The sequence below is a fragment of the Narcine bancroftii genome, chromosome 6 (genome assembly GCF_036971445.1).
Source record: "Narcine bancroftii isolate sNarBan1 chromosome 6, sNarBan1.hap1, whole genome shotgun sequence".
NCBI lineage: Eukaryota > Metazoa > Chordata > Chondrichthyes > Torpediniformes > Narcinidae > Narcine > Narcine bancroftii.
This window is the reverse complement of record NC_091474.1, coordinates 27,054,256-27,068,394: the sequence shown is the minus strand read 5'-3', so window position 1 is coordinate 27,068,394 and position 14,139 is coordinate 27,054,256. Positions and strand designations below refer to the sequence as shown.

Genomic DNA, 14,139 nt, shown 5'->3' with positions numbered 1-14,139 from the left:
GAAAGACAACTCGATGGATAATTGGTCAGTCACCTGTGTTCCTTGTAGACTCCAAGATCTGTGATAGAGTTCTGTTCATCTGGAATGATCAGTGAGACCAGATGAAGGTGACTGCTCACTGGAAAACTGGAGTACAGTGAGAAGCAGCAGAGGAATTGAAACATCTGACCTGCTCCCTAAATTATATTCATAAAACCATCTCCTCTTTCCTCTTGCCTAGGCCCACGGCATTAACATCTGGTAGAAAGGCCACCCCCCCCCCCCCCATCGAAGAGGATTGGCAGCCCCACTGCCTCGACCAACAACCAAGAGAAAGAGAAACACCACAAGCTAGGTTTTCTGAGCTTTCCTTGAATCTTCTGTTATGGTGATAATGTCAAAATTAATGGCAAAAATAAATCATCAACTCTCCACAGGAAAATCCCCACCAAACATGTCAAAAGGGGAGTTTTAGTGATGTATCATCTTCTTTATTGAGTATTACTGTTACGTTCTGAGGCACAGTGAAAAGCTTTTCATTGCAATCCATAAAGAGGTTACAAAGAGGCAATACAATCCTGCACTCTTTCAAAGAAAGAAAGGAGGGAAGGAAATAGGAAAGGCTATCAAGTGCTTGAGGACCACACCACCTCGTTCGATATAGCTGTCTCCCCGCCTCCATTTCTAAATACATAGATGCAAAGGGTCCTGGGAGTCCTTGTGCAGTATAGTCCTATATATGCATGTTGAGTCAATGGTGCAGAAGGCAAATGCAATGCTGGCATTCATTTCACAAGGAATAAAATACAAGAGCAGGGCTGTGATGTTGAGGCTTTATGAGGCATAGGTGAGACCTCACTTGGAGCAATTTTGGGTGCTCATTTAAAACAGGATGTGCTGACATTAGAGAAGGATCAGAGGAGGTTCACAAGAGTGAACTACGAATAAAGTTGGAACTGGATTGGGGTACACCAACATCCCTGGTGCATTCAAAGCTGCACCTCACCCCTACCTTGGTTACCTGCTAACCCTGGTGTACAGACTGCTGGTAAAACAAACTAGGTCAATTCATAGAGAGATAAGGACATGGCTGGTGATGGGCACAGCAGCACTGTGACCGCTTTGAGACCATTGTCTGTAGCTGTGTCAGGGAGGTGGCCATCTACAACGGGTCACGGAAACCGGAGTACACAAATGACTGGCTAGATCAGCAAGTGCATTGAGGATGTCATTGAGATCAAATGCTTCGCAACCAGAGCTGATCAGAAAACGTGGTTGGATGCAGAAGTCCAGGCCCTTCTCTGAGCTGCTTTCAGGACAGGGTGTAGGATGGTATTAAGATTAGCCAGGGCTGAACTCTCCTATGCAAACTGGAAGGCAAAGTCTGAATATGCACAGAAGATCCACAGACAGCCATGTGACACGAGGATTATGTGGCAAGGGATCACGACAAGTACAGATCACAAGCTAACCTTGCAAATTAAGGACAATAATGACTCCCTTCCGGAAAAACTGAACACCTTCTTTGCACGGTTTGATAAGAACAGGCCACAGCCGAGGTGAAGAGGCCACAGCCGAGGTGAAGAGGCCACAGCCGAGGTGAAGAGGCCACAGCCGAGGTGAAGAGGCCACAGCCGAGGTGAAGAGGCCACAGCCGAGGTGAAGAGGCCACAGCCGAGGTGAAGAGGCCACAGCCGAGGTGAAGAGGCCACAGCCGAGGTGAAGAGGCCACAGCCGAGGTGAAGAGGCCACAGCCGAGGTGAAGAGGCCACAGCCGAGGTGAAGAGGCCACAGCCGAGGTGAAGAGGCCACAGCCGAGGTGAAGAGGCCACAGCCGAGGTGAAGAGGCCACAGCCGAGGTGAAGAGGCCACAGCCGAGGTGAAGAGGCCACAGCCGAGGTGAAGAGGCCACAGCCGAGGTGAAGAGGCCACAGCCGAGGTGAAGAGGCCACAGCCGAGGTGAAGAGGCCACAGCCGAGGTGAAGAGGCCACAGCCGAGGTGAAGAGGCCACAGCCGAGGTGAAGAGGCCACAGCCGAGGTGAAGAGGCCACAGCCGAGGTGAAGAGGCCACAGCCGAGGTGAAGAGGCCACAGCCGAGGTGAAGAGGCCACAGCCGAGGTGAAGAGGCCACAGCCGAGGTGAAGAGGCCACAGCCGAGGTGAAGAGGCCACAGCCGAGGTGAAGAGGCCACAGCCGAGGTGAAGAGGCCACAGCCGAGGTGAAGAGGCCACAGCCGAGGTGAAGAGGCCACAGCCGAGGTGAAGAGGCCACAGCCGAGGTGAAGAGGCCACAGCCGAGGTGAAGAGGCCACAGCCGAGGTGAAGAGGCCACAGCCGAGGTGAAGAGGCCACAGCCGAGGTGAAGAGGCCACAGCCGAGGTGAAGAGGCCACAGCCGAGGTGAAGAGGCCACAGCCGAGGTGAAGAGGCCACAGCCGAGGTGAAGAGGCCACAGCCGAGGTGAAGAGGCCACAGCCGAGGTGAAGAGGCCACAGCCGAGGTGAAGAGGCCACAGCCGAGGTGAAGAGGCCACAGCCGAGGTGAAGAGGCCACAGCCGAGGTGAAGAGGCCACAGCCGAGGTGAAGAGGCCACAGCCGAGGTGAAGAGGCCACAGCCGAGGTGAAGAGGCCACAGCCGAGGTGAAGAGGCCACAGCCGAGGTGAAGAGGCCACAGCCGAGGTGAAGAGGCCACAGCCGAGGTGAAGAGGCCACAGCCGAGGTGAAGAGGCCACAGCCGAGGTGAAGAGGCCACAGCCGAGGTGAAGAGGCCACAGCCGAGGTGAAGAGGCCACAGCCGAGGTGAAGAGGCCACAGCCGAGGTGAAGAGGCCACAGCCGAGGTGAAGAGGCCACAGCCGAGGTGAAGAGGCCACAGCCGAGGTGAAGAAAACCCTATCTAAGGTGAACCCACACAAGGGGCAGGAGCCAACAACATACCTGGTCGGGTACTGAGGACTGCACAGGCCATTGATGGAGGTCCACACAGACATCAGCACCTCACTGCAGCAGTCCATTGTTTCTGCAGGGTTCAAGACAGCCACCATCATCCTGGTACCCAAGAGGGTGACAATAGCAGGCCTCAATGCTACCACCCTGTGGCACTGACCTCCACCATTATGAAATGCTTTGAGCGTCTGGTGATGGAACACATCAAATTACGCCTCCCGGAGACAGTGGATTCATTTCAATTTGCCTATGAAAGGAACTGTTCCACAGATGATGCTATAGCCTTGTCACTTCACTCTATCCTAGCCCATCTAGAGGACAACATCTGATAAGCCAGGCTGCTGTTAATTGACTTCAGCTCAGTGTTTAATATGAACATTCCACAAAGGCTGTCCATGCTGGGACTCAACAGTATCTCTTGAATTAGATCCTGAACTTCTTAACAGAAAGACCACAGTTTGTCCAAGTCAGTAGCAGAATAATTGAGCACTGGCTCACCTCAGGGCTGTGTGCTTAGCCCTCTGCTGTTCATGCTACTGACCCATGACTGCATCTCCAGAACTAGCTCCAACAGTTTGCAGATGACACAACAGTAGTTAGACTTATCAGCAACAATGATGCCACATTACAGAGAAATGGTGGAAAATCTTGTGAAATGGTGCAATAGTAACAACCAGAGTCTCAACATGAACAAGACAAAGGAAATGATCAGACTTCAGGAAGATCAGGAATGACAAAACTCCACTACACATCAACAACTTCATAGTAGAGTGTGGAGAGCACCAAGTTCCTTGGAGTTCACGAAACTAGTGACTATTGTGGACACTCAACATCTCATTTGTCAGGAAGGCACAACAGTGACTGCACTTATGGAGAAGATTGAAGCAGGGAAGGGAACCGGCCACCATTATGGCAACCTTCTAAAGGAGCTCTATCGAGATCATCCTGGCTGCTGCATCACAGTGTGGTATGGTTTCTACAAAGAAATGGATCGGAGGTCAATCCACAGGACCATAAGAGTGGCAAAGAGGATCAATGGAGTCTTCCTTCCCTGCATAGACATGATCTACTGGGATTGTTGTCTGAAGAGGGTGCACAAAATTATTGAGAACCTCTTCCACCCCGCACACAGCGTCTTTCAGCTGCTCTCGTCAGGGAAGAGATACAGGAATATCAGAGCCAGCACCACCAGGCTGAGGCACAGCGGAGAATGCTGAACGGCCAAAGGAACTGCTCACACTCACCCTCCGAGACTCTCATATTTATTTGATTGTATAGATAAAATACTTGTCCTGCATATGTGTCGTTTATGTGTATTACATCTGGTTATGTGTCTGCATGTTTCCACCATGGTCCAGAGAATATAGTTTTGTCAGGTTGTAATTGTATGATCAGATGACAATAAACATGACTTGAAAAGGGTCATCATAAGAGGACCATCCTTGGCATTTAGAAGGAGGGGGGCGATCTCATTGAAACATTTTGAATGTTGAAAGGCATGGAAGAGTGGTTGCTGAATGCTTGTTTCCCATGGTGGGAGAGCCTAGGACAAGAGGGCACAACTTCAGGATTGATGGGTGCCCAGAAATGTAGAGGAATTTCTTTAGCTAGAGGGCAGTGAATCTGTGGAATTTGTTGCCACAGATTGCTGTGGAGATGAAGTCATTGGTTGTATTTAAAGGTAAGATTGATAGGTGCTTGATTAGCCAGGGCATCAAAAGTTATGGGGGTGGGGGGGGGCCTGAGTGGGGAAAATAGATCAGCTCATGATTAAATGGTGGGGCAGACTCAATGGGCTGAATAGCCTATTCCTGCTCCTATGCTTTATGGCCATCCTCACCCCTACTTGTTCCAGCACACAAGGAATGAATAATGAGCAATGGGAGCTTATTGTCATATACACGTGCAATGTACAGGTGCATTAAAATTCTTGCTTGATGCAGACAAATCATGTACAGAAGACCAACCACAGTAGTACAAATTACTCAATGTGCCAAGACAAAAAGGAAACATTAATAGCAAAGAATAGATAAATAAAAATTTGCAGTTATAGTTAGTACAAAAAAAAAGCAAAGTGATATTTCAGTAGTGCAGGGAAATCTTTTGGTAGTCCGGAGTAGTTTATGGTTCAGGTAATTAGGGTTAATTTTATCCCTGAAACCCAAGTATAACCAAGTTCTGAAGTTTGTTTATTGTTGCAGAGGTACAGTGAGAATGTTTGTTTTTCCAAGAAGTTTAATTAGTCAACCCATATATGTAGCACAGCAGTAGAAGGAGAGTTAGAAAGAAAAACAAGTTAGAAATCATTTCTTCACCACCCACAGTGCTGAAGGTGGGGGTGCTGTTCTGCAAGCCTATACAGCCACATGAAGCTTTTACGACCATATTTTTCAACTGAAGGGCACTGCAGGCTAATTAACCCACAACAGCAAACAACTCCAAGTGGACCAAGAAGTCTTCACATCAGCACACAAACTCTTGAGATGCTGGAACACTCAGCAGCACTGGGCCAGGAAGTGACCTGGACACATACTATACCAAAGCAAGGGAGATTTTAAAATGTCAGAGGACAAAAAGGAGCAATTTCAAAGTATACAGAGTGCCTCCAATAGCCCGTCTTAGGGCAAGATCAACTGGTTGTAGGCAACTTTGAATTGCAGCTCGGAATCTGCTCAGCCAAGGTAAATAATAGGCAGTAGTGGTGTTATATGTACCCTGGCCCAATCTGGAACCTGTTATGTACCTCAAGCACCAACAACTTGCTTACATGGGGAGCATCCGACAATATAAATATCTCAAGGGCCTTAAGGACCAATGAACTAGACAGGTTTAAAGGTGAGACGGGTTCAAGGTTGCATTCCTTTGTTTATACTGAATGATTACTACAACTCCTTGAAACATTGATCATTCTTTTCTCCCACTGATGCATCTCAACCTGCTGAATTCCTCCAGCAGATATTTTGGCTCCAGATTCCACTGTTGTAGTCTTGTGTGACTGCTGCTACAACTCCATTCCTTATACGATGGCAGTTACTCATGGCCATCTTTACCAGTGCACTCCCTGCAAGTGTGGGTGGAAGATTGGCTGGGAACACAGACAAGAATTGTGAAAGTTGTTCCCTTCCTTGCTCTGGAATGAATGATCATCAGGGCAGTGTGAGCCTGCACACAGTGAGACCCCAACATGCACTGTGCTTGTGGAGTGGTTTTAACCCTTTGGACTGTGTCCCCATTTTCTGGCACCACCAACAAGCCCATAGACTCCATGTCTATTTTCAAGGACTACCAACAAGTGCACATACTCCATGCCCCAGTTTTCCGGAGCTGATTTCATGCCCAACCACCAGCTGGTTCATATTGGTGTTAACACTGTAGTTTACCCATGGACACAGTCTGGAGCATATATTATGAAAGGTTAAAAATGGCTGGAGTCCAAAGGGTTAATGACTCAACCATCAGCCTGAGGCAAGTGTTCGAATCCTATTATGGCAGTTGGGAAATTTTAATTGCTCTGAAGTACAACTAAATTAAAACACTTCCCTCAGTAATGATAGTAGGATCATCATAAAACTTTGCCTACGTTCCCCCCCCCTCCCCCCTCCCCCCCCCCTCCCCCCCCCCTCCCCCTCCCTCCCTCCCCCCCTCCCCCCCTCCCCCCCCCCTCCCCCCCTCCCCCTTTCCCCCCCCCTCCCCCCTCCCTCCCCCTTTCCCCCTCCCTCCCCCTTTCCCCCCTCCCTCCCCCTTTCCCCCCTCCCTCCCCCTTTCCCCCCTCCCTCCCCCTTTCCCCCCTCCCTCCCCCTTTCCCCCCTCCCTCCCCCTTTCCCCCCTCCCTCCCCCTTTCCCCCCTCCCTCCCCCTTTCCCCCCTCCCTCCCCCTTTCCCCCCTCCCTCCCCCTTTCCCCCCTCCCTCCCCCTTTCCCCCCTCCCTCCCCCTTTCCCCCCTCCCTCCCCCTTTCCCCCCTCCCTCCCCCTTTCCCCCCTCCCTCCCCCTTTCCCCCCTCCCTCCCCCTTCCCTCCCCCTTCCCCCCTCCCTCCCCCTTCCCCCCTCCCTCCCCCTTCCCCCCTCCCTCCCCCTTCCCCCCTCCCTCCCCCTTCCCCCTCCCTCCCCCTTCCCCCTTCCCCCCCTCCCTCCCCTTCCCCCCTTCCCCCCCTCCCTCCCCTTCCCCCCTACTCCCTGTAGTATGACACTGAGGAATACACTGGCTTCAGCCATCAGTCCAACACTCCCAATGGCAGCACAACAGGCTCAGAGCAAACTGATGCCATGCCCATATTTCAGCTCTCCAGTGGCATTTCCATCCCCAGAACCCAACCCCACGGTCTACTAGGCCATAGACCTTTGCACACAGTTTCAGGTTGTGAGGGATATCACTGCTGGGGCCTTTTATCTACTAAATACAGGACCAAGATTTATGGTAACATACTGGTTCACCATCGTGATGAAAGGGAAAGGGGAGGGAAAAGAAAAATGGACAGATTGTTCCAGAACTTGACTGAACCCCACATGCCAATGAGGAAAGGATAGCGCATCACTTACTGCATCCCACAATCTTGTTACGGAAATCAGTAAAAATTATATTTTTACTTTTAGTTTACAATAAAATAATGTTTATTTAACTTCTTCGATTTGAAGATCAAGTGTCCAGACTTTAAATATCATTCTACCTGCAGTACATGAAAGTATTGGAGAAACAGCAGATCTCACAGTGTCAATAGGAAGTAAAAGGTAACCAATGTTTCAGGGTTGAGCCCTTTATTGGAAAGACAGGTAGTTGCCAGAATAAAGAGGTAGGGGAGGAGGAGAGAAAGGGGAAGGGGGAGGAGCACAGGCTAGCAGGCAAGATGAATTAGGTGTAATGTAGGTGGGAGGATTGAAGGAAAAGGAGCCGAGAAGTAAATGTTAGGGGGAGAGGGCAGAGGGTAGCTCTCTGATAGGAGAAGGAAGGAAAGGGGGTGGGGAGTTGGAGGAAAGGAGACAGAGGGGAAGAGAGAGATTTGGGAAGGGTGTTAACGGAAATTTGAAAAGTCAATGTTAACACCATCTGGTTGGAGACTGCGCAGACGCAATATTGTTCCTCCAGCTTGTGGGTGGCCGTGACATGAACGTGGGCAGACACGTCAGTATGGCAATGGTGTATGGAATTAAAATGATATGCCACTGGAAGGTCCTTACTGCTGCAGTGGAAAAGAACAAAGGTGCTCAACAAAACAATCTCACCATCTGCATCTGGATTCCCCATTGTTGATGAGCCCTACAAGCTCATAAGCGTTGCTTCACTTGGAAGGATGGTTTTGGGCCCGGAATAGTGGTGAGGGAGGAGGTGTACGTGTAAGAATAGCATTTGTGGCCATGGGGGCAGGTGCCAAGATAATGATTGGTGGGAAGGGATTAATTGACGAGGGAGTTGTGGAGGGAGCAACCCCTCCAGAAAGAGGACAAGAGGGAAATATTTTTTTCCAAGTCAAAGGCATAGCTACAACTACTTGAATGGGTCCCAGCTAAGCAAGTTTTTGCAGTGGATATGTGGAACAATAGATCCAGTAAGCCTACACAGGCAATACTCCTCAACTCTTCCTCCATTACATTGATGACTACATTGGTGCTGCCTCCTGCACCCATGATGAGCTTGTGGTCTTTACCCACTTTGCTGCTAACTTTCACCCTAACCTCAAATTCACTTGGTCTCCAACTCAGGAGACAAACCATCTTTCAGACATCTTATATAAACCCACCAATTCCCAGAGTCGCACATCACTTTGATGTCAGGGGTGAAGTGCTGCCGGAGTTCACCGAAGTGGGGCCACTCCAGGCACCTCCTTGTTGCCAATTTTGGTGACCTTCGGCACCTAAAAAATTAGCACTACGCCCCGTTTGAGGGGTACCAGACAAGTGTACTTCAAGAACACTCTTACTCCAACACTCATCAGTTTTTGAACCCCCTGTGCAACTCTAATCACAAACATAAACTACTCCAGGACCACCAGGAGATCTGTCTGCCCTCTTGATGCATCAATAAAAAGTGACTATAACAAAGGGAATTAAGAGATATGGGGAAAGGGAGGTAGGTGGAAATGAGCCAATCATCAGATCAACCATGATGTCATTGAATGGCAGAGCAGGCTCGACGGGCTAGATGGCCAACTCCTGGTCCTATTTCTTGTGTTCATCTGTGATTCCTCAAATTAGAGGCAAGCAAATTCTCCTCACTTCTACAAAATGTTCCCATTACCCTTCAACCACCTCCTGGAGAGCCTTGGCACAATCTTCCATTCCTGGATACAAGATTCCCAACTTTGGGATGGGTTCCTGAGGCTTGATCAACTGAATCTGCATTTCCCCAGCCCAATGCTTCACCACCATTGGTCATGCAAAATGTTAATGTTCAAAATGCCTACCATTCCCTGTCCAATCAGATTCCTCATGACCCAAACAGGTGATTCTGAGCCATCAATGAGTTTTTTTTTAAAATGTTGTAGTGTTACCAATATGTACTGAATAAATACATTCTCACTGATTTATTTCTGGAGATCTCGAGGTGAACCCAGACCAGTATAGAGCATCCAGAGGCCCTTTGGCCCAGTGTGTGGTGAACACGAGGTCCAAAACTCTACTGTCTGCACATGAACCTTCTATTCCCTGCACATCCATATGTCTAGCACAAAGCCTCTTAAATGCTATTATCACATCTGCTTCCACCACTACCCCTGGTAGCCCATTCCAGGAACCCATCACTTGGTGCTTAAAAAAACTTGCCCATTTTCTTTTAACTTTCCTCTTCTCATCTTACACATGTCATTGTAAAATCAGAGAATAATTGAAAGTAGGTGCAGAAGGCCATTCAGCCCTTCACACACCTGCACAACCATTCAACAGGATCATGGCTGATTGTGTGACTTCAGTCCACTATTCCTACTCTCTCTTCACACCACTTGATCCCTTTAGCCACAAAGGCTACATCCAACTCCCTTTTTAAATATATCTAATGAACCAGCCTCAACAACTCTGACAGGCAGTTCTACAAGTTCACAATTCTGAGTGAAAAGGTTTCTCCACATCTCAGTTTTAAATGGCTTCCCCCTTCTCCTTAGACTCTTTGTTCTGGACTTCCCAACACCTGGAACATTCTTCTTGTATCTAACCTATAGAGTCCAATCAGTATTCCCTCCCATTCTTTTAAATTTCTACGAGGGCACAATATACCAAGGCCCTTTTACAGCTACATGAAGAACTTCGCTACTTCTATATTCAAAATCTCTCACCACCTACTATACCTGCATCCCAACCTTCACTTGACTGAAGTGACCATGGGACTCAGGTCTCTTGGTACCTCCTAATTTTTCACCATTCAGATTATAATCTACCTGCCAGTTACTGCCGCCGATGCAGATAACCTCATTTTTTTCTACCACCCACCCACACGGCTGTTGGTGCCTTGAGACGAGGAACCCATAAAGGCTGCTGGCAATGCAGTCAAAGGACTTGAACCAGGCTGTGGATTGGTAGAGACTGGCTCAGGACTGGCTGAAAGGGTTGCAGGTATCAGGACTGGGATGTGAGAGGGGACTGAAGGCAGGAAGAGCTCCCAAGGGTTATTGGATACTGAAGGCTTCCTGATTATGTTTGGATCTGGAGCTCGTGTTGCAGATGGTTTGGACTGGAGTCTGTGCAGCTGCAAGAGTTCTGGGGGGTGGGGGGGGGGGTGAATGTACAGATACTCAGTGACTCTGAAGGGACATCCTTCTCTTTCTTTAACTACAAGCGGTGCCAGGCAATTTCTTCTGATGCTGCATCTTTGCCTGGCTTATAGCAGACTAAATGCAAAGTTGTTTTATGTTACATGACAATAAAACAATCTTGAATCCTCTAGTACCCAGATCATGGAGTACCTAGAGAATCCTCTCATACCATCACTAATTATACCTGCTCAAAACCTTGACAAGTCACGACCAGCTATGCTGACTTTCCCTGATCTGACCATGCCTTTCCAAGTGTGCACAAGTCATAGCCCTACATATCCTCTCCCACAGCTTCCCTACCACTGACATGAGGAATTGGCAAATCTCCCACTCACCATTCTGGTAGACGTCTGTGCTGAACCTGTGAGGGGACACTGGAGTGTCCACTGGAGGCTCACAGGGGTTCCACACGGTGGGGTAGAGAGCAGAACCTGACCCGGAAGCCTTCCACTTCTCTCCTCCACCCCCCACCTCCCACCACCCCCGCATCGGCTCCTGGTGGGTAAAGCAGGCAGGAATTCATACTCAACTGCAGTGCATTCACACAGTGCCCTGCCTCAAGCTGGGGCTGCCATCCAGTGTGAATGGAAACCTAAATGCCGTTGCCTGTAGCAACATCAAACCAGCAGGCCCACCCATAGCAACAGCCGCAGCAACCAACCCTATCACTCATCGAGTTATTATGTGGAAATTCAGACACCTTCAGAGACCAGTCATCAGCAATGGGTTGGGGGGGTGGGGGGGAAGAAATAATCTCTGCAGTCATACTGGAGGTTGTGTTAACACATGGCCTTGCTGTAGCGGTCTCCTGACTGTCAACTTCAGCAGGAGAGGGGAATAATCAACGCCACATTGATATCGACAATAAGCAACAAATTTGGATACATGATGTCCAGCAACTATTTTTTTTTAAATTGCCACTTCTTGCTTGCATAAGGACAGGCATCTTTAAAAGTTCCTTCAACGTTTTAAAATTACTTTCCTGATCTCAGGAGAACGGGAATAATTACTGTCAAATTCTCAGAAGACAGGGATAGGATTTTTAAACTTGTCTGCAGAGTCCAGGATTTATTGTACAATCGTTTAACATCATTCAATGTGTCTCAAATACCACTTTATCACTTTCCCCTAGCCTCTTTAGAATCACATCAGCTTATTTAAATTTATTTTTATGATATTATTTTCTAAGCGCCAGTCAGGAGTTTGTTTGGGGAGTTTTTAATTTGCAAATCCTTTAAAGGCACTTGAAAGCAAGCTAGCGTATGTTAATAAAACCCTCCTCTGTCTCCATCGAAGCAACCATCTCCTATCTCAGAGAGATAATACTGTACCTCCATTTAAAACAGACCATCCGTTCAGAAGGGCACGGTCAAACGGGAGAACCTGACAAACTTTCTTCAGGGAGACGGAGAGAAAAAAAATACAAGATTCTAGGCAATAAAACTGCATTTTGCTGCAAGTCATTCAAACAATTACATCAAAGTGGCAGGTTATTTCCAAAGAAAGGTGCTGGGGGGGGGGGGGGGGGGGGCGGGGGAGGGGGAAGGGAGGGATTCTTGACAAAATGCTGAACTGATGTAAAAATACATTAAAAAGAGGAATTAAAAAAAAACAAAATGGAATGAGATTCAAAAAAAATTGACACTCATTTGTAGTGTACACGTCTTAGAAGGTGTGCAAGAATAATTTCATTTTTCAGTGCAACGTTAAGGATCTATTCGTTTATTCTCCACCTTACAACACGCACACAAAAATTCACACCAGTCCAATGCAATACAGTATAAAAACTACTCTTTTACACACCAGAATGTTCATCTCGCCATCAAAATATAAATTCAACGCAGGAAGAAAAGATCAAAAACAGGGAATTTTCTTTGCTTTAAAAAAAAATCAAAACGCCAAAGACAGTAAAAAAAATTACTCACCAGAGAGGCAAGAAAATGCAGGAGTTAAAAAAAGCGGCAGAGAGAGGGAGAGAGAGAGAGAGAGAGAGAGAGGTGAGGCAGAGATGGTTCAGAGACTACGCACCGAAACCCAGCGAGTCCCGGCGCACTCCACCGCGACCACAGGGGTGAGCTGGAGCCCGGCCAACACATAGCCCGCTGCCCAGCCAGTCCCCAGCTCTTTCCCAGGGCTCCCCGCCTCCCGTCTCCTCCTCCCCCCGCCCTGCACCCCCAGGCTAACGGGCTGCGGGCTGCCGACAACCCGGGCAAACCTTCTCGACGAGCTTCCCTACCCTCTGCGCCGATGGTGGCTTCCTGCATCCCAGATTATTCCCAATCCCAGGAGGGCAGTGGTTGGAGGAGAGGGCTGGAGACAGTTTTTAAACAGCCGCAGTTCCCTGGAACCATTAAAATGTTTATTTTATAGAAAGTCGTGGCTGATGGGCCCGTGAACAGCCTCCCAATCGGTGCCTGTTCAGAGAGGCATGTCGCGGGTTTACAAGCCCGTGTTTTCTGCTGCAGGTTGTTCTCATTAAGAATGCATGTGTCCACGTTGAAAACAGAAATGCCAAATAAAATAAACTGCAGATTCTGAAAATCCGAAAGAAAACCATCAGCAGGTCAGGCAGCACCTGTGGGGAGGGAAAGAGAGAGAGAGATTGTTTCGGATCAAATGCACCTGTCAGAAGAGGGAATAAGAGAAAAACCAGATAGTTTAGTGTTTTCTCTCTAATAGTTATTCTCTTCTCACATTTGTCACGGTATAACATTGGGGTCCAGTACTGATGGGTTGGTTGGGTCTGTCCACTGTATAACACCGGGGTACAGTACTGGTGGGGACGGGACTGTCACTGTATAACATTGGCGACCAGTAATGCTAGAGATGGGTCTGTCACTGGATAACACTGGTGTGGGGAGGGGGATCTGTCACTATAAAACTGGGGTATAGTACTGGTGGAGGAAAGACTGTCACTGTATAACATTGGAGACCAGTAATGCTAGAGATGGGTCTGTCACTGGATAACACTGGTGTGGGGAGGGGGATCTGTCACTATAAAACTGGGGTATAGTACTGGTGGAGGAAAGACTGTCACTGTATAACATTGGAGACCAGTAATGCTAGAGATGGGTCTGTCACTGGATAACACTGGTGTGGGGAGGGGGATCTGTCACTATAAAACTGGGGTATAGTACTGGTGGAGGAAAGACTGTCACTGTATAACATTGGAGACCAGTAATGCTAGAGATGGGTCTGTCACTGGATAACACTGGTGTGGGGAGGGGGATCTGTCACTATAAAACTGGGGTATAGTACTGGTGGAGGAAAGACTGTCACTGTATAACATTGGAGACCAGTAATGCTAGAGATGGGTCTGTCACTGGATAACACTGGTGTGGGGAGGGGGATCTGTCACTATAAAACTGGGGTACAGTACTGTACCTTGGTTTTCCATGGAGACAGTGCCATCCCCTCCATGACTGTGTAACACCAGGGTGTAGTGCTGATAAATCAAGGTTTCTCCTTGACAGTCATTG

General features: G+C 48.4%; 1 protein-coding gene across 4 annotated transcripts in view; it reads right to left on the bottom strand.

The window, feature by feature from the left end:
- The window catches only part of raly (RALY heterogeneous nuclear ribonucleoprotein), a 74,750-nt gene extending 62,042 nt beyond the window's left edge, over positions 1-12,708 (bottom strand). The window contains exon 1 of one of the 4 annotated variants that reach the window (XM_069888176.1): positions 12,689-12,708. Coding sequence is in view for 1 of the 4 variants with exons in the window: in XM_069888174.1 (XP_069744275.1) it covers positions 10,996-10,998 (3 nt within the window). In the remaining 3 variants the exon portion in view is untranslated. The other 3 variants (XM_069888175.1, XM_069888177.1, XM_069888174.1) reach the window with 3 other exon arrangements.
- Positions 12,709-14,139: the final 1,431 nt, after the last annotated feature.